General features: G+C 42.9%; 1 protein-coding gene across 1 annotated transcript; it reads right to left on the reverse strand.

Moving 5' to 3' along the window:
• Positions 1 to 925: 925 nt before the first annotated feature.
• Positions 926 to 21,762, reverse strand: FRZB (frizzled related protein). The gene is made up of 6 exons (XM_036387247.2): positions 21,309 to 21,762; positions 12,152 to 12,199; positions 7,087 to 7,152; positions 4,596 to 4,800; positions 4,335 to 4,398; positions 926 to 1,992 (listed from the first exon to the last, which is right to left on the reverse strand). Exons 1-6 carry the CDS (start codon positions 21,760 to 21,762, stop codon positions 1,885 to 1,887), a joined length of 945 nt encoding a protein of 314 aa, XP_036243140.1. The 3' UTR covers positions 926 to 1,884.
• Between the last annotated feature and the right edge of the window lie 348 nt (positions 21,763 to 22,110).

The following is a 22,110-nucleotide window of genomic DNA, read 5'->3' on the forward strand; positions in this document are numbered from 1 at the left end:
GGTAAACTCCCAGCTCTCTGGGGATTCTCTACACCTTTAACAGGGTTTTATGATTTCACAGCTCTTTTCATAGCAGAACACAACGTGATGAGTGGTGACTGCTGACCCTGGGATTCCAGCACTCATCTATGGGACTTCAGTGGGTGCTTTGGGGTAAATAATGAGGTTTTTAACATTATTTAACAGGCTATTCACAACTTAACAAATTGTTCTGTTATTTACCTACTCTGTAGAAATGCTTGTTAAAGTCACCATCCCTGGAGGTCTTCAAAAAAAGAATGGCCATGGCACTTAGTGCTCTGGTCTAGGTCACATGGTGGAGATCAATCAAAGCTTGGACTTCATCCTGGAGGTCTCTTCCAACCTAAACAACTCTGTGATCTGCATAGTTCTGAGAAATACTGAGGATTTAATACCTAGGGGATTCATATCCTTCTGCCAGCTTTCAGAACTCATCTTTCCCCTAAATTATCCCTTTAATTATAAATAAAAACTTAAGTGTTGCAGGATGTTGCTCTTTTTCAACTTTCTTGGTATCTAGCCCAATGGAAAACCTGTCCCAAGACTGCTGGTTATTAACTGAAATCCTGAAACAGCACTATTACAGTATTCCCAAATACTTTTACAGTATTCCCAAATACTTCTGTCCTATTTAGCATCATCATATTTTCAAACCACCCAGCAACCCAACACTATTTTCTTATGAAAGGCAGCGCTAGTGTACTAAAGACAGTACTGACAGCTAGAACACAACAATCACTTGCTCATTTAAGTAGAGCTGGTTTCCCTCTGCAGACTATGCCAAAGAAGATTGTTCTTTGATGTACTCCTTTTAGATTTCTTTCAAGCATGAGAGACTAGAAAAACAAAGATAATTTCCAATATGTTGGCACCATCTGCAAAGAATTCTATTAAAGCACAAAAATTAAAGGTTTTTTTGGGTTTTATATTTTCAAGGGTAGTATTAGCAATATGATGTTGGTTCAGAAGTCAGGTAGGGTCTGTGGTTGGCAACTACAATTCTTTTATTGGACATATGTTACTGAGCATTGAACACTTGTTTATGTAGGCATGGATTTAAGAATAACACCACAAAATCAAAAGGCTAAACTGCAGACCTGTACTGAGAAGCAGGCCTGGTGAGTCTGTCTACTCCTATAAGTCAGCTGAGAAAAAGGGGAAAAAACTGCCATTATAAGAGAAGAAGCATAAATTTAGTTATAAATTATGGTTACAGAACTAGATAATATTTCCTTTAAGGTCCAAAGCACTGGAAAACCCAGGTTCCCTGTGTACATGCACAGGGAAATATTTAGAGTCTGCCTTATGCAAGTGGTTTATCTGTAAGAAAACTTAATAAAGCTGTACTAATTCAAACAGCTCTCTTAGAAAAAAAAACTAATTATGTCATTCAGAATTATATTTCAGAATAAAAATGATACACTTTAACCCAGATAACAACCTACCCAAAAGAGAGCAAGTTTCAGCAAACAGTGACCAAGAAAGAGTGAACAGGGAAAGCCAGTGTAAGCCATGACTTTAAGCAATGGTCTTTGCCAGATTTCATTCCTGCTAGCATCAGAATTTTCTCCCAGAGAAGATTTAGGAGATAAAAAGGTAAATTGAACATTGTTTTTCTTCATCTCATAAGGGCAGTTTTCTACAGTTCTTAGCAACAGAAAAAATATACATTTCCAGAACTTGCACATATCCAAAAAGAAAAAGGTGGAGAACAAAGAGGGAGAATAAAACCTAATAAAAGCTAGAACATGACTTTGTAGTAAACAATAGAATATAACGTGCAATAGTGCAATTTCTCCTTTGCTGCTCCAACAGGAAGCCTCGGCAGACAGTCCCGTGCATGTCAGCATCCCTCGGTGGGTGTCACACCCAGCTGCGAGCCTGCCGGCCACTGCTGGGCTTCGGGGCCGCCGCGCTGGGGCCGGGCTCGGCCCGCCCCTTCCCCGCCTGCCGCAGCTTCTGATCCCAGCGCTGCGGGGAAACGCACAGCAATTACCAGAGAGGCACAGGCATTACCAGAGAGGCACAGAAATAACCAGAGAGCTCGCAGAAATTACCAGAGAGGCACAGAAATTACCCGAGAGCTCGCAGAAATTACCAGAGAGGCACAGAAATAACCAGAGAGCTCGCAGAAATTACCCGAGAGCTCGCAGAAATTACCCGAGAGCTCGCAGAAATTACCCGAGAGCTCGCAGAAATTACCCGAGAGGCTACAGGGTCGCCCTGTTCTTCTAAAGCTTCTGATGTTTATATGTTTGTAATGAACTTTCTCACACGCTTTTCTGGAAATAATGATTGTTTTACATTGTTTTCTGGAGGAGGAGACATTTGATGGACTGTTGGTTTGTCCAGTGTCATTGGAGAAGTGGCACTGTCACCCTCCAATCCACTGTCGCTTTTGGACATCTATAAATGCTGGAGTCAGAATTAAACTGCCCTTCTTTTTACCTTGGACATTCCAGTGTCAGCGTTGTTTTATTTTGTGTCCTAGAGCAACACTACAGAAATTACCAGAGAGGCTACTGATCCACCTGCTCACATGTTTCACACAGAAAATGTGCTCACAAACAGCAGCAAAAGCTGCTATTGCTGTTTCCACCATGTTACCCTGTGCTGGGCTCAAGGGTGCAATGAGAGCTTACTGGGAAAAGCCCCCATTTAAATGTTAAACATTTACAAGTTCCCATTTTAACAGGGAAACTGTTTCCTGGCTTTCCTGCAGCCTCTGGGAATGAAGGGTCTGATCCAAGGCTTCAGCACAAGGGAGACTCACCTTCGAAATAATAAAATTTAAATGAAGCCACTCATGCGGTTTTTGGGGGAGGCAGGAGGAAAAAACAGTTAAGGGGTTTTTGTTAATTGAAAAAAAAATATTTTTTATTTTTATTTTTGCAAGCCATAGGAATCACAGTAAAAAAAAAACATAATAAATATAGTTTGTACAACTAACAAACCAACTAAATAAATATAGTTTGTACAACTGTTGATGCTCTTGGAAAGAAAATGATGATGAGAAGTGGGTGGTGATGTGGCAGGGTCCTCAACACCCCCAGGCTGGGTGTGAGGGCAGAGGCAGCAGGTCACAGATAATAAGGAAGGAAGTGAGAAAGTGTGTTGCCCAAAAAAATTCCAACAAATAATGTTATCACCCAAGAGCTGAAACTGAACAGAAGTCAGCCCATGGCAGCAAAATGATATTTTGTCTGTGGCACTGGATTTCCCAGGGTTCTGCCAAATCAAACAACAACTTGAAATAAGATCCCTGTATCTTTCACTCCTGTAATCTCCACTGATGTGAGAAATAGGCACAGAAAATCCTGCTTTTATAAACACAACAGTATTTTCCTGCCAGTGACCCTCACACTGATGAACAAAGTGCTGAGTGGAAGACAAGACTGGTTTGCATAGGCACAAGCATTATGGCAAATGAATGGCTGAGAAATTGTGTCAAAATAGGAATATTCAGTGTAAAGTGACACTCCTGACAATGTCAAAACCACTGATACTTTGCAGTGCATCAAAACATAAAAAGATAATTCTTCCAGAACCTGGAAGGCATTAGAAAACATTTAAGTAAGAAAAAACCAGAATATATTTTCATATAAAGAGCTGGGGTTGCTCAGCCTGGAGAAGGGTTCAGGGAGGCCTTAGAGGACCTTCCAATACCTAAAGGGGCTACAGGAGAGATGGAGAAGGACTTTCTACAAGAGCATGGAATGACAGGACAAGGGGTAATGGCTTTAAAGTGACAGAAATTAGATTAAATCAGATTAGATTAGATCAGATTATATAAAATATAGGGAAGAAATTCTTGGCTGTGAGGATGGTGAGGTCCAGCATAGGTTTCCCAGAGAAGCTGTGGCTGCCCCGTCCCTGGAAGTGCTCAAGGCCAGGTTGCATGGGGCTTGGAGCAGCCAGGTGTCCCTGCCCATGACTTAGTCTGAAAAACATTTGTAAAGCCCCCTGGTCTGTTTGTTTTTTTAAATTCCTATCACAACCCCAAACTAAGCAAGTATGTGTTGTGGAATGCACAGCTTGCCTACAGAGTTAAAAGTCCCCTACTATTTGCTTTTTTGAGACAGAGCTTTTGACTGCTGCTGCAATGGGATACTTCAGGGTAATTCAATGTATCCCTTTAATTTACTCAGCATGCAGTTCTAAGTAATAAAGCAAATAAAACACCAAGTTAGCTTTTGATACATGATATTGATTAACTGGAGGCAGCATACGAATTTTCTTCCCTTATTTTGAAAGGACAGGTAGATGTTTTATGGCACCCACAACATTTGACTTCTGGTGAGGTATTTTCTTACCTTTATTTTTTTACCAAGACGTTCCTTCCACTTCTCAGCTATGGAGCCTTCCACCAAGAGTAACCTACACAACAGAGACAACTCCATCAAGAACCTACACAACCCAGCACACACAAAACTAAGAGCTCTCTGCCTGCAGGGAGCCTTGCCCTCCCTGAATACCATGAAGGAGACCTACAGACACCAAGTTTTCCTTCCTTTTGGCTCTGACTTTCAGCTTTATGGCAGGAGAACAGTCAAGGACAGCACAGGAGGAGTTACCTGGAGCGCTCCTCGTCCTCGTAGCCCATAATGATGTATTCCTCATTGGCACTGAGGGGTGGACACAGGCAGCCAGAATTGGTGTGGAGGTTTACAGTGTCCTTTGGAATGTTCACCAGGGAAGATTTCAGGATCTCCTTGACTTCCACTACTGCAGTGACATCGTGGCATTTAGTCTTCACCTCCTTCACTTTAGCCCGGATGACTGGGGAAAGCCACAAAGAGCATGGTTAGAAGCAGCAGATCAAGCAGGTCACTCCCAAGCTGTTCTTGGTGACCTCTGGCATTAGTCTTTTGCATGGTCCCTCATCAGAAGTTTAGCTGAACTCCTGCAATGTCTCTGCCTCCATCTCTTCACTACTTCACCCTCCACCAAGGAGGTCCAGGTAGCTCAGTGTGCCCCTTAATAATGGTCAGGAGCAGGACTTACATACCAGTTGGATTCATGTCCTGTTTAAGTTGCGCTCTGACTGACTTCCTTCCTTCCTTCTTCACCCTTCCCATGTTAAATAGATTAAATCTATTTCTTGTATGCTCTTCCCTGAGCTGGGACTGTTCCCTCTCTGACTACCTGCAGTACAGATGAGCAAACTTTATCACTCCGAACCTTACACAAAAAGGGACTGTGCATTAAAACTTCTCATATCACCACTTCTGCTGGATGACAGGCCCTTACCTTTTCTATTCTCTCCAGTGACCCAGAACTAATCTGCTCTGCTCTTTCTGAACTTCAAATGCTCCTGATCTTGACCCAATGACCTCTCTAATTGTTTCCTCTCTTGGCCTCTCTTTTTGCCTCAAGTTGCACAGGAGGAAAGGTTGCCTTTCAGAGGCAAAGCTTTTCATTCTCTCAGGGTGACCAGTGAACTGATACCACATACAAATGCAAAGCCAACCCAGAGGTCGTGCTCTAGAGAATGCCACATCATTCAAAGAGTCCCTTTCCACATTATAAATGGGAGATAGCCCAAATTCCAAATGTCTCCTGCATGAAAAAGGTAACAGAGAAGAAAGAAAACCATGGACTTACACATCTCCTCCCCACAACAGCCATTAACCAGCATGTATTGCAGGCACATTAAATACAGCTGCCAGCAAACACCAACTTGTGCACCTAGTATGCACAGCTTACCCTGAGTGATTCCCTTTTTCAAAACCCTTTAAGATCTCAAAATAAAATATTATTTTAGTTTGGAGATATTTCAAATGCCTTTTAAAACCCATTTAATTTCAAAAGCTTGAGAAAATGGACAGGAACATGCCCAATGACTCTGCCATATGCAGTTTCTGACTAGAAAATAGTAACTCTAATTTTTTTTTAAACAAATTCACCAAAACAACATACAACTGACTATTGACCAAGAAAGTGTTTGAATACAGTTGTAATTTTTAGCTTTTAACAGCAAACAATTTTTAAAAGAAGATTGTCTGACTCTGGCTTTATAAATGTGCAATCCTAATAAACATCATACAATCTTTACCATTTAAATAAAGCCTTAAAGCTGGCTGAACCTAAGGCTCTTCACCTGATTCATGGGAAAAAAGGAAGTGGTGCATATTGATAAAGCTTTATAAAATAAGGCCTTGTTACCCTTGTAAAATCATGGCTCAGGCCTGCAACTTTGGCTAAGTAGAAGAGCACTGTGGGAAAGTGACTCAGCTGAATTAGGGGTAGAAAAAAAAGTTATATAACCATGATGTGCTCACACTGTGGTGTATAGTGGTTGGTTGGATTATGTTTGTTATGGTTTAAAACTAATAAAGTTTTAACTTGAAGTTTGTAACTGATACATTAAGTTTGTAACTGATACAACTGATACATTAAGTTTATAACTGATACAACTGATACATTAAGTTCGTAACTGATAAAGGCTTAACTGCTTAACGAGTCCTGTTTTTTGCAATAAGGAAGGGCCCAATGTTCAGTGGCTTCTCTGGCCTAATTTGCTTCAAACAAGCAGTACGAAGGCAAACATGAGCCTGGAGCTGTGATATGCCTGAAGAGCAGGACATGTGCACTTTTACAGGTGTTACTGACAGCATAACACAGCTGGCAAGATGCTCATTGCTGCCTTTGACACACCAAAAGGAAAAGAACCTCTCAGATCTCATGGAGAGCTAGTGGGCATGAAAGTTGCTACAAGCATGCCTTTCTGCAAAAGCTGAGGGTACTGGAAATCACAGAGGCAGCTCAGGCACAGCACCCCACAATGCCATTTTTGTTGCATCACTGTTCACGCCAGACAAGTACACAAACCCCAAATGCCTGCACTAAAACTGAAACAACAAAGATACCCTTGTACTAACATATCAAGCTAATCCCCTCCATCCTTCTAATTTGGAAACATTTCAGGCTACACCTTCCTCCTGCAATAAGCAACACTGGGTTACCAGCAGTAACAGTGAACTTTTTAGACTTTTTTAATGAGAAGTTGCCCTTCCTGCAGCCTTAGAAGAAAGAGCTGGGAGCTGGCAGTGCAGCTGCTCTCACCATAGTTGTAGTTGTTACGTAGGTAGGTCTTCTGGGTAGCTTTCACAGGCTTGCACTTGCAGCGCTCTACAGAAACAAAAAGCTTTGTTTAGAAAGAAAAAAACATGTATTCAGTGACAATCTTCCCAAAGCCTGGAGCTCACACAGTGTGGGAATTGGATTCATAGAAAATAAATCCAATAAATAAATTTGATGGTTTTGCTCATTGACTGCTGCGTACACTGAAGTACAGAAGGTACTATTCTTAACATTATTACTATAATAATTAATGTATATAAATTTATTTTGCAAAGTTTTTAGCTAAGGTGTAAAACTTATCTTTTAAATAAGTCATCCAACCATGATCTATCACCTGGTTTAATTTGATCTGTTAAATCTTGCTAAGCCAAGAAACACTTACAGTGTATTGTAATTAGGAAATAGCTGGCTTCTGATTAGTCCCAGGTAAAATAAAATAAGACTAAATTGCAAGACAAGAACACAGCCTCACATTTCCTTCAGTTTTAAGGCAGTATTGGCTTATTTTATGAATTTTAGAATGCATTTTATTTGTCTAGTTCTATTTCTAAATTACTGACATGCCCATGTTCTTACTGAAGAACATCCTAGTCACCCTCATGCTTTTTAAATTTACATTTAAAAGAATTGTACCAAATGCTGCATTATTCCTAATCACTATTTAGAGATACAGAAACTAACACAAAAGTCATTTGATTGATGATGACGTGAATTATAACACCTGTACTGTCTCACCCTTCTCATGAGACTGAAAAGTTTTTAGAACACCTCTCAGTTACCCCATCTCTAAGTCAGAAAAGGGTTAAATCCAAAAACACCTAACAAAGATTCCACTGAACTGACTTGCTTATTACAGTGAAACACTAAAAACCACAGGGTATTCCTGGCCTGTTCTGCTGGGAGATGAGGAACTGTCCATGAGCCCTTAAATGATTTTTAGGAGAAAAACCTGACATACTGAAATTTAAAAAAGAAACAAACCCAAACCACAGCAGAACAACAAAGACATACAGACTTTGAGTCTGGAGTGACAAAATGATCATTTAAAGCCAATTCAAGGCTCAGTCCTGAGCTTGCAGGTGCTGTAATTCCATCCTTGCAATGCTGCTCTCTCTTCTATGCTAGACTTAAGGAACGTCCTCCTTTTCTGTTCCTTTTATCATACAGACCATAACAGAGAAAGAAAATACTGTGGGAGTGCATGACTGAACATTTTTTTGAATATTCTCAGGTCAATTGAGTAACCTGGGATATTCTGGCCAGCAAGCATTCATAGAGTATTTGGCATTGGCAGGGACCTTCAAAGGCCACCTAGTCCAACCCCCTTGCAAATAAGAAGGGACATCTTCAACTGGATCAGGTTGCTGAGAGGTCCATCCAATCCACCATGAGGAATGGTGTAAATTTTCCATTATTTTATTATGGCCCAGAAGCCCAAGTTTAATGAAAAAAGAGAAATTCTTAGCCCTTGTGGCCAGAAGGACAGCCTTCAAAAAAACAACACAAATGAGCACTGTCAGAGCAGCATTTCCAAAGGGGCAGATGCCAGACAGCTGGGAACTCTAAGAGAGGTAAAAACATTTTCACTAGTGCCCAGGGAATGCTAATGCTGAACTCCAGAGCCACAGTGGTGTTCATTAACACCACTGGTATTTCAGGGCTGGTTGTTCTACTGCAAATATTTACTTTTTATTTTATACCATAGTGTCTAAGTGTGGTTTGCTGGAGTAATTTCAAACAGCAGATCCCAGTATTACATGTGCATCTATTTTGACATTTGATTTGGCACAAATGGAAGTAGATTTAAGGCAGCTTATTTCTATGCACCATCATTCTAAGTATCAATGCATATAAGCTAGTGATTTAGTTAAATCTAACATGAAGAGTCTGAAAAAGAACTTTTATTTGATTATATAAGATCCTTGCATATTAAAAAAAAATAAAATCGATGGAATCATTATTTTCCATTGGAAGAATTTTTGTAGTTGAAAATACAAAAATATACAGGAAAGAGGAAAACATTTCAAAAGAAAAGTATATTATTTCCTCTGGTTTCAAACACATCCTTGGGAATCTATATATAGAGCCCTACAGACTTTAACTTTTCTATGTGTTTGTGTTGAAATAACAAAAGCAGTGAAGGGAAGTGATTTTTGGCTTCCCTTCTGCCTTTATGAGCTCATGGATAGTGTAGGCCAAATGACAGCTGCCTTGGAGCAGAGAATAAAAGATGTGCTGCTGTGACCCACACTCACACAGGCACCTCAGCACTCGAGCCCAACAAGCAGCACACTGGAATGTTCTCCTGCCCTACAGAACTTTGCACTGGGACCCAGGTAAAATAAAATAGACTAAATTGCAAGACAAGAACACAGCCTCACATTTCCTTCAGTTTTCAGGCAGTATTGGCTTATTTTATTAATTTTGGAATATATTTTATTAGTCTAGATCTATTTCTAAATTATTGACATGCCCATGGACTTGTTGAAGAACCTCCAAGCCACCCTCATGCTTTTTAAATTTACATTTAAAAGAACTGTACAAAATGCTGCATTATTCCTAATCACTACTTAGAGATACACAAACAAACATAAAAGTCATTTGCCAAGGTCAGTTACAAAGGTAGAGCCAGAACCAATTCCTCTCTCCCAGCTCCTGGTACAGTGATTTTCCAAGGAAGGCAAACGTTGACCTTCCCCCAGGGAGTGGAAACACCCACAAAAGGTGGCTATAAAAATGAACTGCATCACCTGATGCTGAGGGAAAATCCCATCCTACCTGACAGCCTCCTCAGAAGCTGCCAGGATTAGCAGAAGAGCTCTGAGACCACAACAATGGCATGTCCCAAACACACAGACAGGCAGCAGAGGCTCCCACTGGCTTTGGCTGAGATCACAGCTAGCCATTAAATCTTCTTTTCAAGTAAATATAGGACTAAAAACTGCTCCAAGTCTCTGTCTTTGAAAACTTCACTCTGTAAATGCCAAAAGACATGGAGAGAATGGTTTTCCCCCCATGGATTGCTACCAAGAAACATCTGTGTCGTCTTAAATATACGTAAGATGGAAAACCTGGCTGTAATCCTGACCTGTGCAGGCACTCAAACCTGGCAAACACCTCCCAGATAAAGGAAGGCTAAGAAATAAACACTCTAGAAAATTTTCTAAGAGACTTGAGGAGCATGTGATGAAGCAGAAAACAATGGACTTCACTGCCTACAGAGGTAAAAAAGGTCTCCCAAAAAACCCCCATGCAGACTCAGAGGGAAGGTTTTGCCAGCAGACACTGACAGGGAAAAAAGGTGTCTCAAATGGGGATAAGCCATGAGTACTGCTCCCTGTGACCATGCACAGCAGCACAAGCAGTAAGATGCAGAAAGCACAAAGCTGAGAATGGGATTTTTTTAAAAAAATGCATCAATTTGCTACTTGCAAAACAAACAAACAAAAAGTCTCTACTTACAATGCCAAAACTACAAATTTACTTTACTGAACACATAAATAAAGCCATTTTGAGACATGCCCTTTTAGGTGGTCCAGCTGTGTTTGTCAGTTCAGACAGATGTAGCACATTGAACCAGAAATCAGGTATGTTCAGTAAAAGCAGATATTGCAGCAGCAATTTTTCTGTGCATCCTTACCCTATTTTGTAGATGGGATTTTTTTAGGTCTGGTTTTGCTTTCAGCCATTGAAAAACATCACAACAGGAACAATATGACTGAAATTTTCCTCTTCCACTGCAGGGTCACTCACTGGAATTACATGCCTATGGACAGGCAGCAATAAAGATATGCCTCATAGTTTTGATTTAAGGTGATAGTGAGAGCATACAGCTTTGCTTTCCTGCTCAAAATGAAGCTTGTATGCTCTTTGTGCATGAAACTCCTATTTTCTCAATGACACACAATTGCAAGTGGCTTCAAGCTATGAAGATACTAACATTAGTAACAAATATCTTTAGCAAGTCCTCCAGATATGGTACCATGCCCAAGATAATTTAAAGCAAAGCCTGTTCAGGGGCTTGCTTTTATGAGGTTATTTAACTGTACCTGGGCTTTCTAGAGGGTATGCACTGTGATTTAAAGAACATTTTGCAGAAATATAGCTGCTTTCACATTGGGACCTACTGACTTAAAATTTGAAACTGTATTATATAAACTGGGCATTACTAATATATTTTTGCAATTTGGCCACAGAGCTTAATGCTGAAATGATAACTATAGGTATCTAATGTCAGGTTCAACACCATTTAGGTGTTTATGTTGGTAAAGTGAACATCAGTGCACACTGTAGCTCATCAGCACCTCTGCAGAAGGAAAGACATGCAGGTCAATGCTAGGGCTTCCAACTCTCAATTTCTTGACAAAGACCTAAGAGGAGAACTTTAGATGGAATCATAATAAAATTCAAGGAAATGTACAGTCATTGGCTTGCTTGAGCAAAAGATTCACATTCCTATAATTATTAGCCACCATCCTGGGCTTTGCTTCTTTGCATTGGCAAGTAGTGGTAATGCTCAAGGGGTTTTATTCAGTTTTATTCTGTTCTAGCAAAACCAAAAGCAGCAATAAAAAGCAACAGGAGACTTGCTGGAATAAAACCAGCCTCAGAAGGTGCCAGAAGGTGCTCAGAAGGTGCCTCAACCTCCTCAGGCTAACAGGAGCATTGCCATTATCTACAAAGAGTACTGAACTTAAATTGAAAACTTTAAGGTCAAAATGAACCATTATCTTCACTGGCTTTTCCCAGGGAAAAATCAATTTAATGATTACTCTTTCTGTTCAAGACAAAACTTCAAATAAGATCAGCACAGCCCTCCTGCTTTGATGGACATTTTGAGGCTGACCAAATCCCACCTGACCATGGAATGCAAAAGCAAAATCTACAGTACTCTCAGTCAACACTAAGTATTTAAGTATTTATCACTTAGTACCCCTCTTAATTAAATATTTAAAAGATTTGAAAGTCTACAACTTATTACACAATTCTATAAAAATTATTATACAGTTTTATAAATTATTATACAGTTTTATAAAAATGTACTTACCAATGCCAGCACCTCTACAGTTGCCATTATTAGAATCCATAGGGAAATCTGCCATGGATTTGCAAAATATGTAAAAAAAAGTTAGTATTTTTAATATTGGATTATTTTAGCACACATACATTACAATGTTTTCTCTTTCTCTAATATTTAGTACGTGGAAACTTAATAATTTCACTAATAAACAATATTCTAGAGGTCAGTCCAGTAAAGCTGACACAATGTCTTACCCACATTTCACCTGAATCCAGCATATCACGTTAAATGCTGAAGCAGACTAAATATCCCATTTCCATTGCTACAGACTGGCAGGTTTCAGACAAGGGTTGACATTTATGCCATGAATTTTGATCACCTACAGAAAACACGTGTAGTGTTTGCATTTAATTAGATGATGAAGGAGAAATTACTTTGGGGGATTTTTTTGGTTACTGAGGAAATCAAATCAACCAACCATAATCACACTGTCGAAGCAAATGCCAAAATAAATGTTTCAGACCTTCCCCTCAGTTTAAAAACACACTGATTACTCTGAAGGACAGATAAGGAACAGAAGTTTAAACAGGCACTCTGCCCAAAGAACTGCTTTCAGACACGTTCATAAATGGACTGTGTCCCAGATTGGTAAAATGCATAATTTCAAACCTATTTATTAAATCACACCATTCAGTGGGTTTATACGTATATTTAATCATGAAAAACAAGTATTATAATGCATATAACCTTCAATGAGCTAAGGACAAAATAAATGCAAGAGGAGCAAGAATTGGGAGAGAGGCAGGACACTTTATTAGAATGGAACATAAAATGGGAAAACAAATGAGCTTTCAAGGATAAAACCCTTCTGTAATTTTACACACTTATTCATTTATGCTGCTCTTCCAATTCTGGAATCTGGTATCCTACAATCAACTTTTCTTAGATTCTTACATAGTCACAGAGGCAATCCTGCTGCCTTTGCAATGTAGAACAAATCTAACAAAAGCTCCTCTCTTGCAGCCTGAGCTGTAAGGTTTTGGCTGTAAGACAGCCCAGGACACTCCTGATACTCAGTACTCATGATGGCTTTAGATGTGTGGATTAAACTATAAAGGCCGGGGTGTGTGTGTGTGTGTGTTTATTTATTTATATGCTTATATGTTCATATAATCACTATATATTTATATAATCACAAATTCTGTAATACCTGTTTACAAGAAAAATAATATGACTTAGCTAACCTTCTAATTTTGCCATCCTTCTTAAAAAAAAAAAAAAGAAATTAAATCTCCACTTAATGAATACTTATACTACTCAAAGCAACATAAAACTTCATTTATAAATGAGAATGCAGCTAAATCAGAGTCAGGGCAAGAATAAAGCTGAAAAATAACTAATTCCCTCACATAATAATTAACTTTAAAAAATTTGAGACTTCAGGAATAATTATTCTAACCAACATAAAGAGCAAAGGGTATAGAAAACAGCAAAGGAAGATTCAATAGATGCTCTTTTATATTCAATATCCTGTTGCTAATAAAACATCAGATCCATTTTCTTGCAAAGAAAGTTCCAAACTACCACAGGATCTTTGTTTATAGAGAAAAAAAACCAACATTTTTATGGAGCCAATTTGACCTTTGCAATGAGGTACTTCCACAGAACCTCTGAATCTTCACCATACTGCCTTGTAACAAGTCAAGCTATCCAAGCTGGTAGTTTCTTACATGTTTGATTTTGATTATTCACCTGAGTTATTCTCAATGCATTAAGAACGCATTTTATATTGCATCAAATGCACTCTGGTATTCGAGCATGTGATGGAAGAGGAACTGAAATGGTTTCCCTCTTGCGAAGGTAAACAAAAGGACAAGCACATTTCTCATTCTTCCCTCCTGGGTCAATTACCTGTCCTCTTGTTCATTCAGCCAAGCTGTAGCTTTAAATCTACAATTCCTTCAGATGTGGTAAAAGCATAGAGAGAGGTCTATGGTCTGAGAATCCTCCCAAGTGTTCCAAGTACAGATAAAACATCTGCAGAACCTCCAGCCACAGAGAGGCGGCCTTACAGGCCTCTCCGTGTATGTAGGGCTGGCCTCAGATGTTTCCCCACTCTGGGCCCCCAAAACCCCTGCAGAGAAAGCTCTCAGCATTCACTGCCCCTGCAGAGAAAGCTCTCAGGATTCACTGCCCCTCTCACTCAGCTGCCTTGGCCACCTTCTCAGGTCTTCTCAAAGGCTATCTGCATATGACCAAGCCAACTCCTCTGGTTTTTCAGGTGGCCCAGCATGCCAAAATTCCTACCAGAATAGCTATTTCAGGGACAGTTTGTTCATAGCTTCAAAGCACATTCTCCATTCCATCAAAATTGTTACTGAGGACAGAAAAAAAATCTTCATTACTGAGAAGACAAGAGAAGCATCACATTAAATGCTTACCATCTCCCATCCACAGAAGGAAAAAGCCCTGAAGTGCACTGTCTCTACCTAAACCAAGGATGGATCCAAGCAGACATGCCTTTGTGGTGCTTGGGCAAACCTAGTCCAATCCCCATTGAAATTACACCTCAAAACAAACCAGAGCCCAGTAAAGGGTTCACAGCCTTCCCTGGCCCATGTGGAGTACAATGCCCATGGGTATTGACTGAGGAACTGTCCTTGGAGCTCACAGCAACACAAGGAGAACCAGTGAGCACTCAGTATGGGCAGCATAGTTCCATGCTTGTGTGCATGTTTGAGCTCCTCTACCAGATGTCTGTTGTTATTATATTGCAAGAGTTCTATTGTCATTATATTGCAAAGCTTCCATATTGCTAGAGTTTCGTACCTCCTCGATGTTTCTTGTAGGCAGCTCCTCTAAGCACTGACTCTTCCTTGTCCTCACAGTAGCCAACTGACTGCAGCTCCCTCAACCAACCAACCCACTCTTTTATAACACTCTTCTTACTGGCTACAGCTATGGCCTGTTAAAGCCAGGCCTGCTCCCAATCTCTAATAATTGGCTCAGCTGCAACTCCTTAAGGGGTAAGATTACTTTCTGTACTACCTCTATTTTCTTATATTGTCTGCCCCTACAGATGACCCCACACACTCTTAGGTACACAACTTATTTTTAACCAAAATACAGCACACCACAGCCTCGAGGCATCTGCTAACTCTGCACTGCCAAGTCACCTGTCCCACCCCAAACCAGGAACTCCCAATGAATTAGCTGTGTGTGCAGCCAGAGGAGTTCAGACACTGTGTGCAGAGCAGCCAGGAGTGGAAGTGCCTCCTGTCTGTGTGCCTGCACAAAGGCAGCAGGGCAGGGGTGAACAGGTACCCAAACAACAGTTTACAGTTCATGTCTGCACTTGGGAGGGCTCGGGCTAGGCAAGTGTTGACCCTGCCTTGGTGCTTATCCTTTCCAATGCACCCATGCTTATTCAGGGATGACTGATTTCTACAGATGGACAGGAGCATGGGCTTATGGAGGGGACTGGGGACCTCTGCCACTCAGTGACACCTCTCTGGAAACCCTTCTCACTTCTCTGACCCTTTTCCCAGTTAAACTCTTACAGTCTGGTCCCTGCTTACCCACCAGACAGGAGATTGGAAGAGGGTCCAGGCCAGGCCTGCCACCAGCTACTGGTCAGGTCTCAGGTGTGTGTGAGCACCCACCCAGCCCCTGTCCCCAGCAGCATCATGGACAGAGGCCTCTCTCCACCAAGCTGAGACCTTCAGCTGCAACACAGACAGAGGGAGGGGAAAAAAGCTATTTAAAATCCCCCAAACAACTGACTTCCTATTGTTCCACTTCTCTTCACAGGCAAACCCTCTGCCAAGTTCTGTCTGTGCAAAGCAATCTTTCTGAAATAAATACCTGTCAGTGATGGTTAGCTGGATTGCCAAAGAGAGGAATACTATCCAGAGGTTCAATCCAAAAGTTCCCTATTAAATTTTGTTTAGGAGCAGGGGACAAGTCCAAACTGTTTTTTCCAATATGCCATCCTAATTACTTTCTTTTCAGAGGGACTCTATATAAAAAAAACCAAAACAAAACACTAACAAGGAGAGCTAAATAAAAGCCACTTACACAGTAAGTGTACAAAATAACAATGCCTGCAACCACAGATTTAGATGAGAGGTTTGGAATGGAGAAACAACCTGGTAATACCTAGTTTTGAGCAAACATCTTTCCTATACCACTGTTTAAATAAATTAAAATGTTTAAAGGCAAAAATAACACGATCCTGATTGTCATTATGATTAAAGAATATGGCCCAGCTATTAATGAAGCCACTACAGGCACTGTGCTCCAAAGAACTAAACCACAGCCAGTGGCTGCTGCTTGGGTACCTTCTTCAGATTTAGATATCTGTGAGCCCTATTAATTAAGAAACCCTTCCACAATGCATGAATTCACTGTCATTCACTTCAGCTATTAATACAGAGAGGATCTTTGCTAATTTGGCTGCAGAAACATGCATGGAAAGCCAAGTGATAAGAAAATTTATTCTAGTTAACATTTAATACAAAGAACTCAAACTCCAAGTTGTAGAGCAGCCAGCAACATGGCTGTTCCACATAACATTTTATTCCTCACAACAAATCCCACCAGGTTTTGATGACATTTAATGGCCCAGGTCGTGACTAAATGCTTAGACTGTAAAATCCAGGGGACTCAGCCTACAAAGGCAGCTGAACTGTACTGAGCCTAACACCATTGGTGGTATCTTCATTACTGAGATTTAAATTCTCTTATTTACTTCTCCTGCCCTGTTTCAGGCTTGAAGCTTGTAATAATTTTGTTATTTAACTGAGAAATGAGGCTGCTCCCAAGTTTCAGGTAAAGACCTACACAAATCCCAACTTTATAAACTATAAACCCTGGGCATGACTGCTTATCCTCAGCACAGTGTGCAACACTCCCCCAGCACTGTCATGCACATCAACTGCTCTAAGTAGAGCTAGGCAAAGAGTCAGAACAAATTTGATCTGGAGCTTGGAAACCATTGCTTTGGAAATTAAGTTATGATTACATAAGAAACAAGCATGAGAAATGGTTTGTTCACTTGTCTTTTAAGCCTGCAATGCCAAATAAACACTGGGTTTACTATGAACTCATCCAGACAGACATGGAGGACTTGGGCAACATGGAGAAATCATGGGTTCCCATATGATGTAAGAAAATAGGTGTCCATCGTGTGAATAATCTATAATTTTCCTTAATGCTTAAGAGATGGTGGTTAAAAAAAAAATAAATCCAAGTTTTCCTTATGCACCTTATGATAGTTTGGGTATTAACTACACATGGTTGATACCTTGTGATGTGGCTTCCCTTTTCTCCAACATCTTATTAACAGGCCAACACCCTTCAAGCTATGTTCTTATCTAAGGAAGATAAGGTGAGACAACCTGCCTGACAGATCTGACTTTCAATATGCACAGTACCCATCACACTGCTCTGGTTTTGTTGCTAATTCCCTCTTCAAAACAGGAATAAACATTTCACTTGAGACATAAACACTCTACTAGGCAGTAGCAGCCACATGTCAAAGATGCTTTTTGTAGTCAGCATCCCCATGCCAACACTGGCCACTTATTACCTGCAAAACTAAAGACAAGGTCCTGCCTCTGAAATTCTAGATTTGAGACAATTTTTTCTCTCAGCAGTTCCTGCTGCTTCAGAAACCTCAGAAAGTTTGACAGGGCCCTGAATGAGGGAAGCAGATAATCTGATAGACTGGAGGAAGGATAAGCAAATACATGTGAAGAATGAAATACATGGAGCAAGTGAACAGGACCTCCCAGAGATGTAACACAGCTTGTACTGATGTCTGCACACAGAAACACCTTGCACCTCTAAAAAGGACAGGGATGTGGGATAAATGCCATAGCAGACTTCAGACATTAGCATGCACTAATCTGACATCCAGGGTGTTAAATGTATTGTCAGGATGCTCTTTCATCCTCCATCCTGGATGATGATTTGTTGGATCCTCCACAAAAAGCCAAATTATTCAGCATCACACTCACCTCCAGAACACCCACACCCTCCCTGCAGCATCCCTCTGCTTTCTGGTTGTAAAGAAACCCGAATGTTTCCCAAAAAGAATGAAAAATCAAGAAACACACACTTCCCACATGTTTTAAGCCAGTCTCTGTAACCTGAGGAACTTAAGACCTCCCAATCAGCATTCCCACTCAGATTTTGGAGACCAGCACAAGCCCAGGGGGTGTGCACAGCTATTCCTCTAACAGAGCCCAAAACACAGCACTGCTGTCAACTTTCTCCATCACAGACAAAGCAGCCCCTTGGTGCTGTGACAGGAAGTGTCTGGATCTTCCTCACACCTGGACTCAAATGGAGAGAGGTCCTAGAAGATGTGTGTGGTGGACTGTGCCTCAACAGCTGAAAGTGAACTTCTTACAGAGATTTATCACAGATTTTACCAACCACAGTCACTCCATACTTGGCAACAGTCACCAACTACTGGGAATATAATAGATGGAAATTGGGCTTGTGAACCCAGTCCCCACTCTGACAAGGACAAACACTGACTACATCATCCTTAAGGCTCCCTCATAGAAGGGACAAGATAAATGTGGTGAACATTAGAACAATAATGCAAAAATAATGCAGAAACATGCAGAAACCTCAAGAGGAAAGGAAACAGTAGAACCCTCTTACAGGTAGCAAAAGAATAAAAGTAAAAACAAGATTTCAGTTCTGAAGAATACAAAAAGCCTCTTCTACAACAGAAAGCCACAAAACAATGGATTATATTTCTGCCCACTCTATTAGGTGTAGTTTACAGACAGCAGAAGGGGCTAGAATGCTTAGGAGATAAATTAAAGCAAATAAGAGCAGGGATTCTACACACTACTCATCAGGCAGTTGGTTATTTGTGTCTTCTACTGAGCTGCAATCCTTTATTTGGAGAATTGGATTTGAAAGTGCTCACCTTACCTCTTCCTAGAACAGGAATCCTTCCCTCTGCTTTCTAAAAGAACAGTTTTATTCCCTCAAGAAGGATTCTTTCAGTCTGGTGCATAATGCATCAGTTCAAAATATTCAGCCCAGAAATGAGAATGTCATCAGGTTCTCATTCACTGAAAGAGAGTTTTCATGGATCTGGCCCTGGAATCCCTCAAAGAGGTTATTGTACTGCTGAGGTCCTCAGAAATAGGTAACTCGGGGGCGATTTCAGCCAAGCTTCCTCCCTCCAGATTTGAAGTGATTGCTTTCAAATCGCTGCAGACCTGCCAAACCTTGCTCATGCTGAAGCCATTTTTAAGGTGGTTTTGAAAGCACCTCAATGCTCCAGAGAAAGGTGCTTGGTGTTCAAAACCACATCTCTCCCCAAAACTACCCCAAGCAGGACTGCAGCGCTCAGAGAGCAGCAGCTGATGGCAAAAATAGATGGTTACGTTCATGGGCTGGAAAAAAAGTAGGAAAAGGCAAGAGGGAAGCAGCTGGAAGTTAGAAATAGCAGTAATGACTGGAGATATGAGGGTATGGAGGTTTCAGGAGGCACAGAGGGTAAGAGAATAGAGTCAGAGATGGATTAGGGTTTGTCTGGCCTGAAAATAAATGGAGACAGAGAGAGCAGCTTACCTGGGAAGGCTGAGCTGGGGAGCACGGTCAGGAAACTGAAGCGTGATATTTTGTTAGGAGAAGAAAACAGGAATTACAGCGTTTGGCATTACTGGCAGTGGGATACATAAAGCATTTAGTAGTGGGACAGAAGCACAGTAAAATACTGTGCTGAGCACAGCATGAAAAATTCCCCTTTCATTCCCAGGCCACTGCTGGGGGAGGACAGAGAGGTGAGATCCACTGCCTGTCAGTGAGCTCCCAAAACCCAGCACTGCAGCTGTGGGCACTGAAGGAGACAGGTAGCAGCACAACAAGCTCCTGGGGTGCACGGGTGCTGCTCTGCTCTGACCCCTCTGGTCTGCTCTCCCACCCTAGTACTGCTCTCCAAGTCCTCTGATGGAGAGGTCTGGCAGAGCCACCAGCACTGAAACTTTGCACCAAAGAAAATGGTAGCCTGGTTCCACCAGCAGCAAATGCTTTCCTGAAAACACACAGGAACTGTAGTCATTTAGTAAAAGGTCAGAGCTCACCCGTGATAACCACCCACCAGCTTGCTTTAATTTCCTGTTCAATAGCCCCTTGTATTCACTATCTCTGTGGTGCTCAGCTCACCACGTTGGAGGGGTGTCCTGCCAACTCCTCCAGCCCAAAGGCAGCTGTGACAAGAGCAGGATCCCTGAGGCACAGCAGCTTTGTACACGGTCTGAGCAGTCAGCAGTCCTCACCTGACTGTGCAGAGATGCTCCTGCCTCAGACAGCGGAGCTGGATGGCAGCCAGACACCCAGCACAGTGAGCTCAGCTGGTGAAACAGGATGCAGAGATAAAGCTGAGCAGCTCCAGCAGCCCCTCGGAGGCCACTGTGGTCACAGAGCATCAGGGCTCAGGGTGCAGGACGCAGCGTTTGGCTGTCTTCAGGGATGTTGGGAACAAAACACAAGGGAAGGCTGCACTTTGCTGCACTCCTCACCTGGCTGTAGTTCCAGAGCCCAGGGACCTGCTGAGGAACCTGTACCTTCGGTGCTAACCACTGAGATGAGCATGTTTTCTCCCCTCCAACTGTGCATGTGCCACCACTGGCATAGAATTGGCTGGAGAGACCCCGGCTCCCCAGCTCCTGTCTGGGGCTCCTCTGGGCACAGATTTTTCCCAAAATCTGTGGAGTGGTGGCCTTGTGTGGGATGAGAGCAACCTGCTTTGGGAGGGAGTGGCTGGAGAGGAGCAGGGGGCAGAGGGGGAGCCGGCAGCCGGGGGGCTGCCCATCACTTGAGTGGCTCTTCATTCTCTGCCAGCAAGCGCTGCCGATGGATCCCCGGTAGAAGAGCGGTATGGAAACGTTTCCCGTTCGTGTGGAACGAGGGCTGCAGCTCCCACACTCGGTGGCGGGGCTGTCACTTGTCACACACACTCTGTGCCCAACAGCAAAACTTTTCCAGCAGCGACGCGGCTGCGAAAGGCAGAGAGAAGACAGCGAAAGAGCGGAGGGCAGAGCAGAGAGAACCCGAGAGCGCAGTCGGAGGGGAGGCAGGGCTCCCGGGCTGCCCTCCCCGCCCGCCCGCCGCCCATTGTCCCCGCGGCCGGTGCCGGTCCCCGCGCACTCACCCGCGCCCTCGGCGGTGACGATGGCCTCGGGAGAGATGCAGACCCCGCGGTCGTACACGGGCAGCTCGTCGCAGGCCAGGCTGTCGGGCCAGGCGTGGCTGTAGCGGACCAGGACGGGCTCGCAGCCGGCGCGGGCGCGCTCGCAGACGGACTTGCAGGGCTTGATGGGCTCGTGCTGGAAGTCGATGGTGCAGATGGGCGCGTACATGGCGCACAGGAAGAACAGCAGGTCGGGGCTGCAGTTGGTGCCCAGCAGCCCCTCGAACTGCTCCATGGCCAGCACGGCGTTGGCCTGCGTGCTGTGGTGCAGGTGGTTCGGCATCTTGGTCATGTTCCAGGGCAGCGGCTTGCACAGCGGGATGCGCACCGGCTCGCAGGCCGCCCCCCGGGCCGCCGGCGGCCGCCCCAGCAGCAGCAGCCCGGCCAGGGCCAGCAGCGGCAGCCCCCGCCTCATGCCGCCCGGCCCGACGGTAAGCGAGGGGCCGAGCGGGCGCGGCGCGGCGCGGGGGCGGCTCCGCCCGCCCTGGCCCGGCCCCGCCGGGCGCGCACCGGGTCCCGCCTCTCCGCCCCGCAGCCCGGCCCCGAACAAAGGAGAGCCCGGCGCAGGGGAGGGGGGGCTCGCCTGATGGGAAGAACCGGAGAGGAATTTCTCTCTCAAGCGAGAGCTTGAATTCTCCCCGAAATAAAAACCTTACTGGGAGCCTGAACACGATTTCAGACCAATCTCTCTTAGATACGTTCATATTTTTTAGGAAAGACCTTTTTTGTTTGTTTGTTTTTTGCACACACTATCCTGGGTGCA

This window comes from Molothrus ater, chromosome 7 (assembly GCF_012460135.2).
Source record: "Molothrus ater isolate BHLD 08-10-18 breed brown headed cowbird chromosome 7, BPBGC_Mater_1.1, whole genome shotgun sequence".
In the NCBI taxonomy this organism is placed as follows: domain Eukaryota; kingdom Metazoa; phylum Chordata; class Aves; order Passeriformes; family Icteridae; genus Molothrus; species Molothrus ater.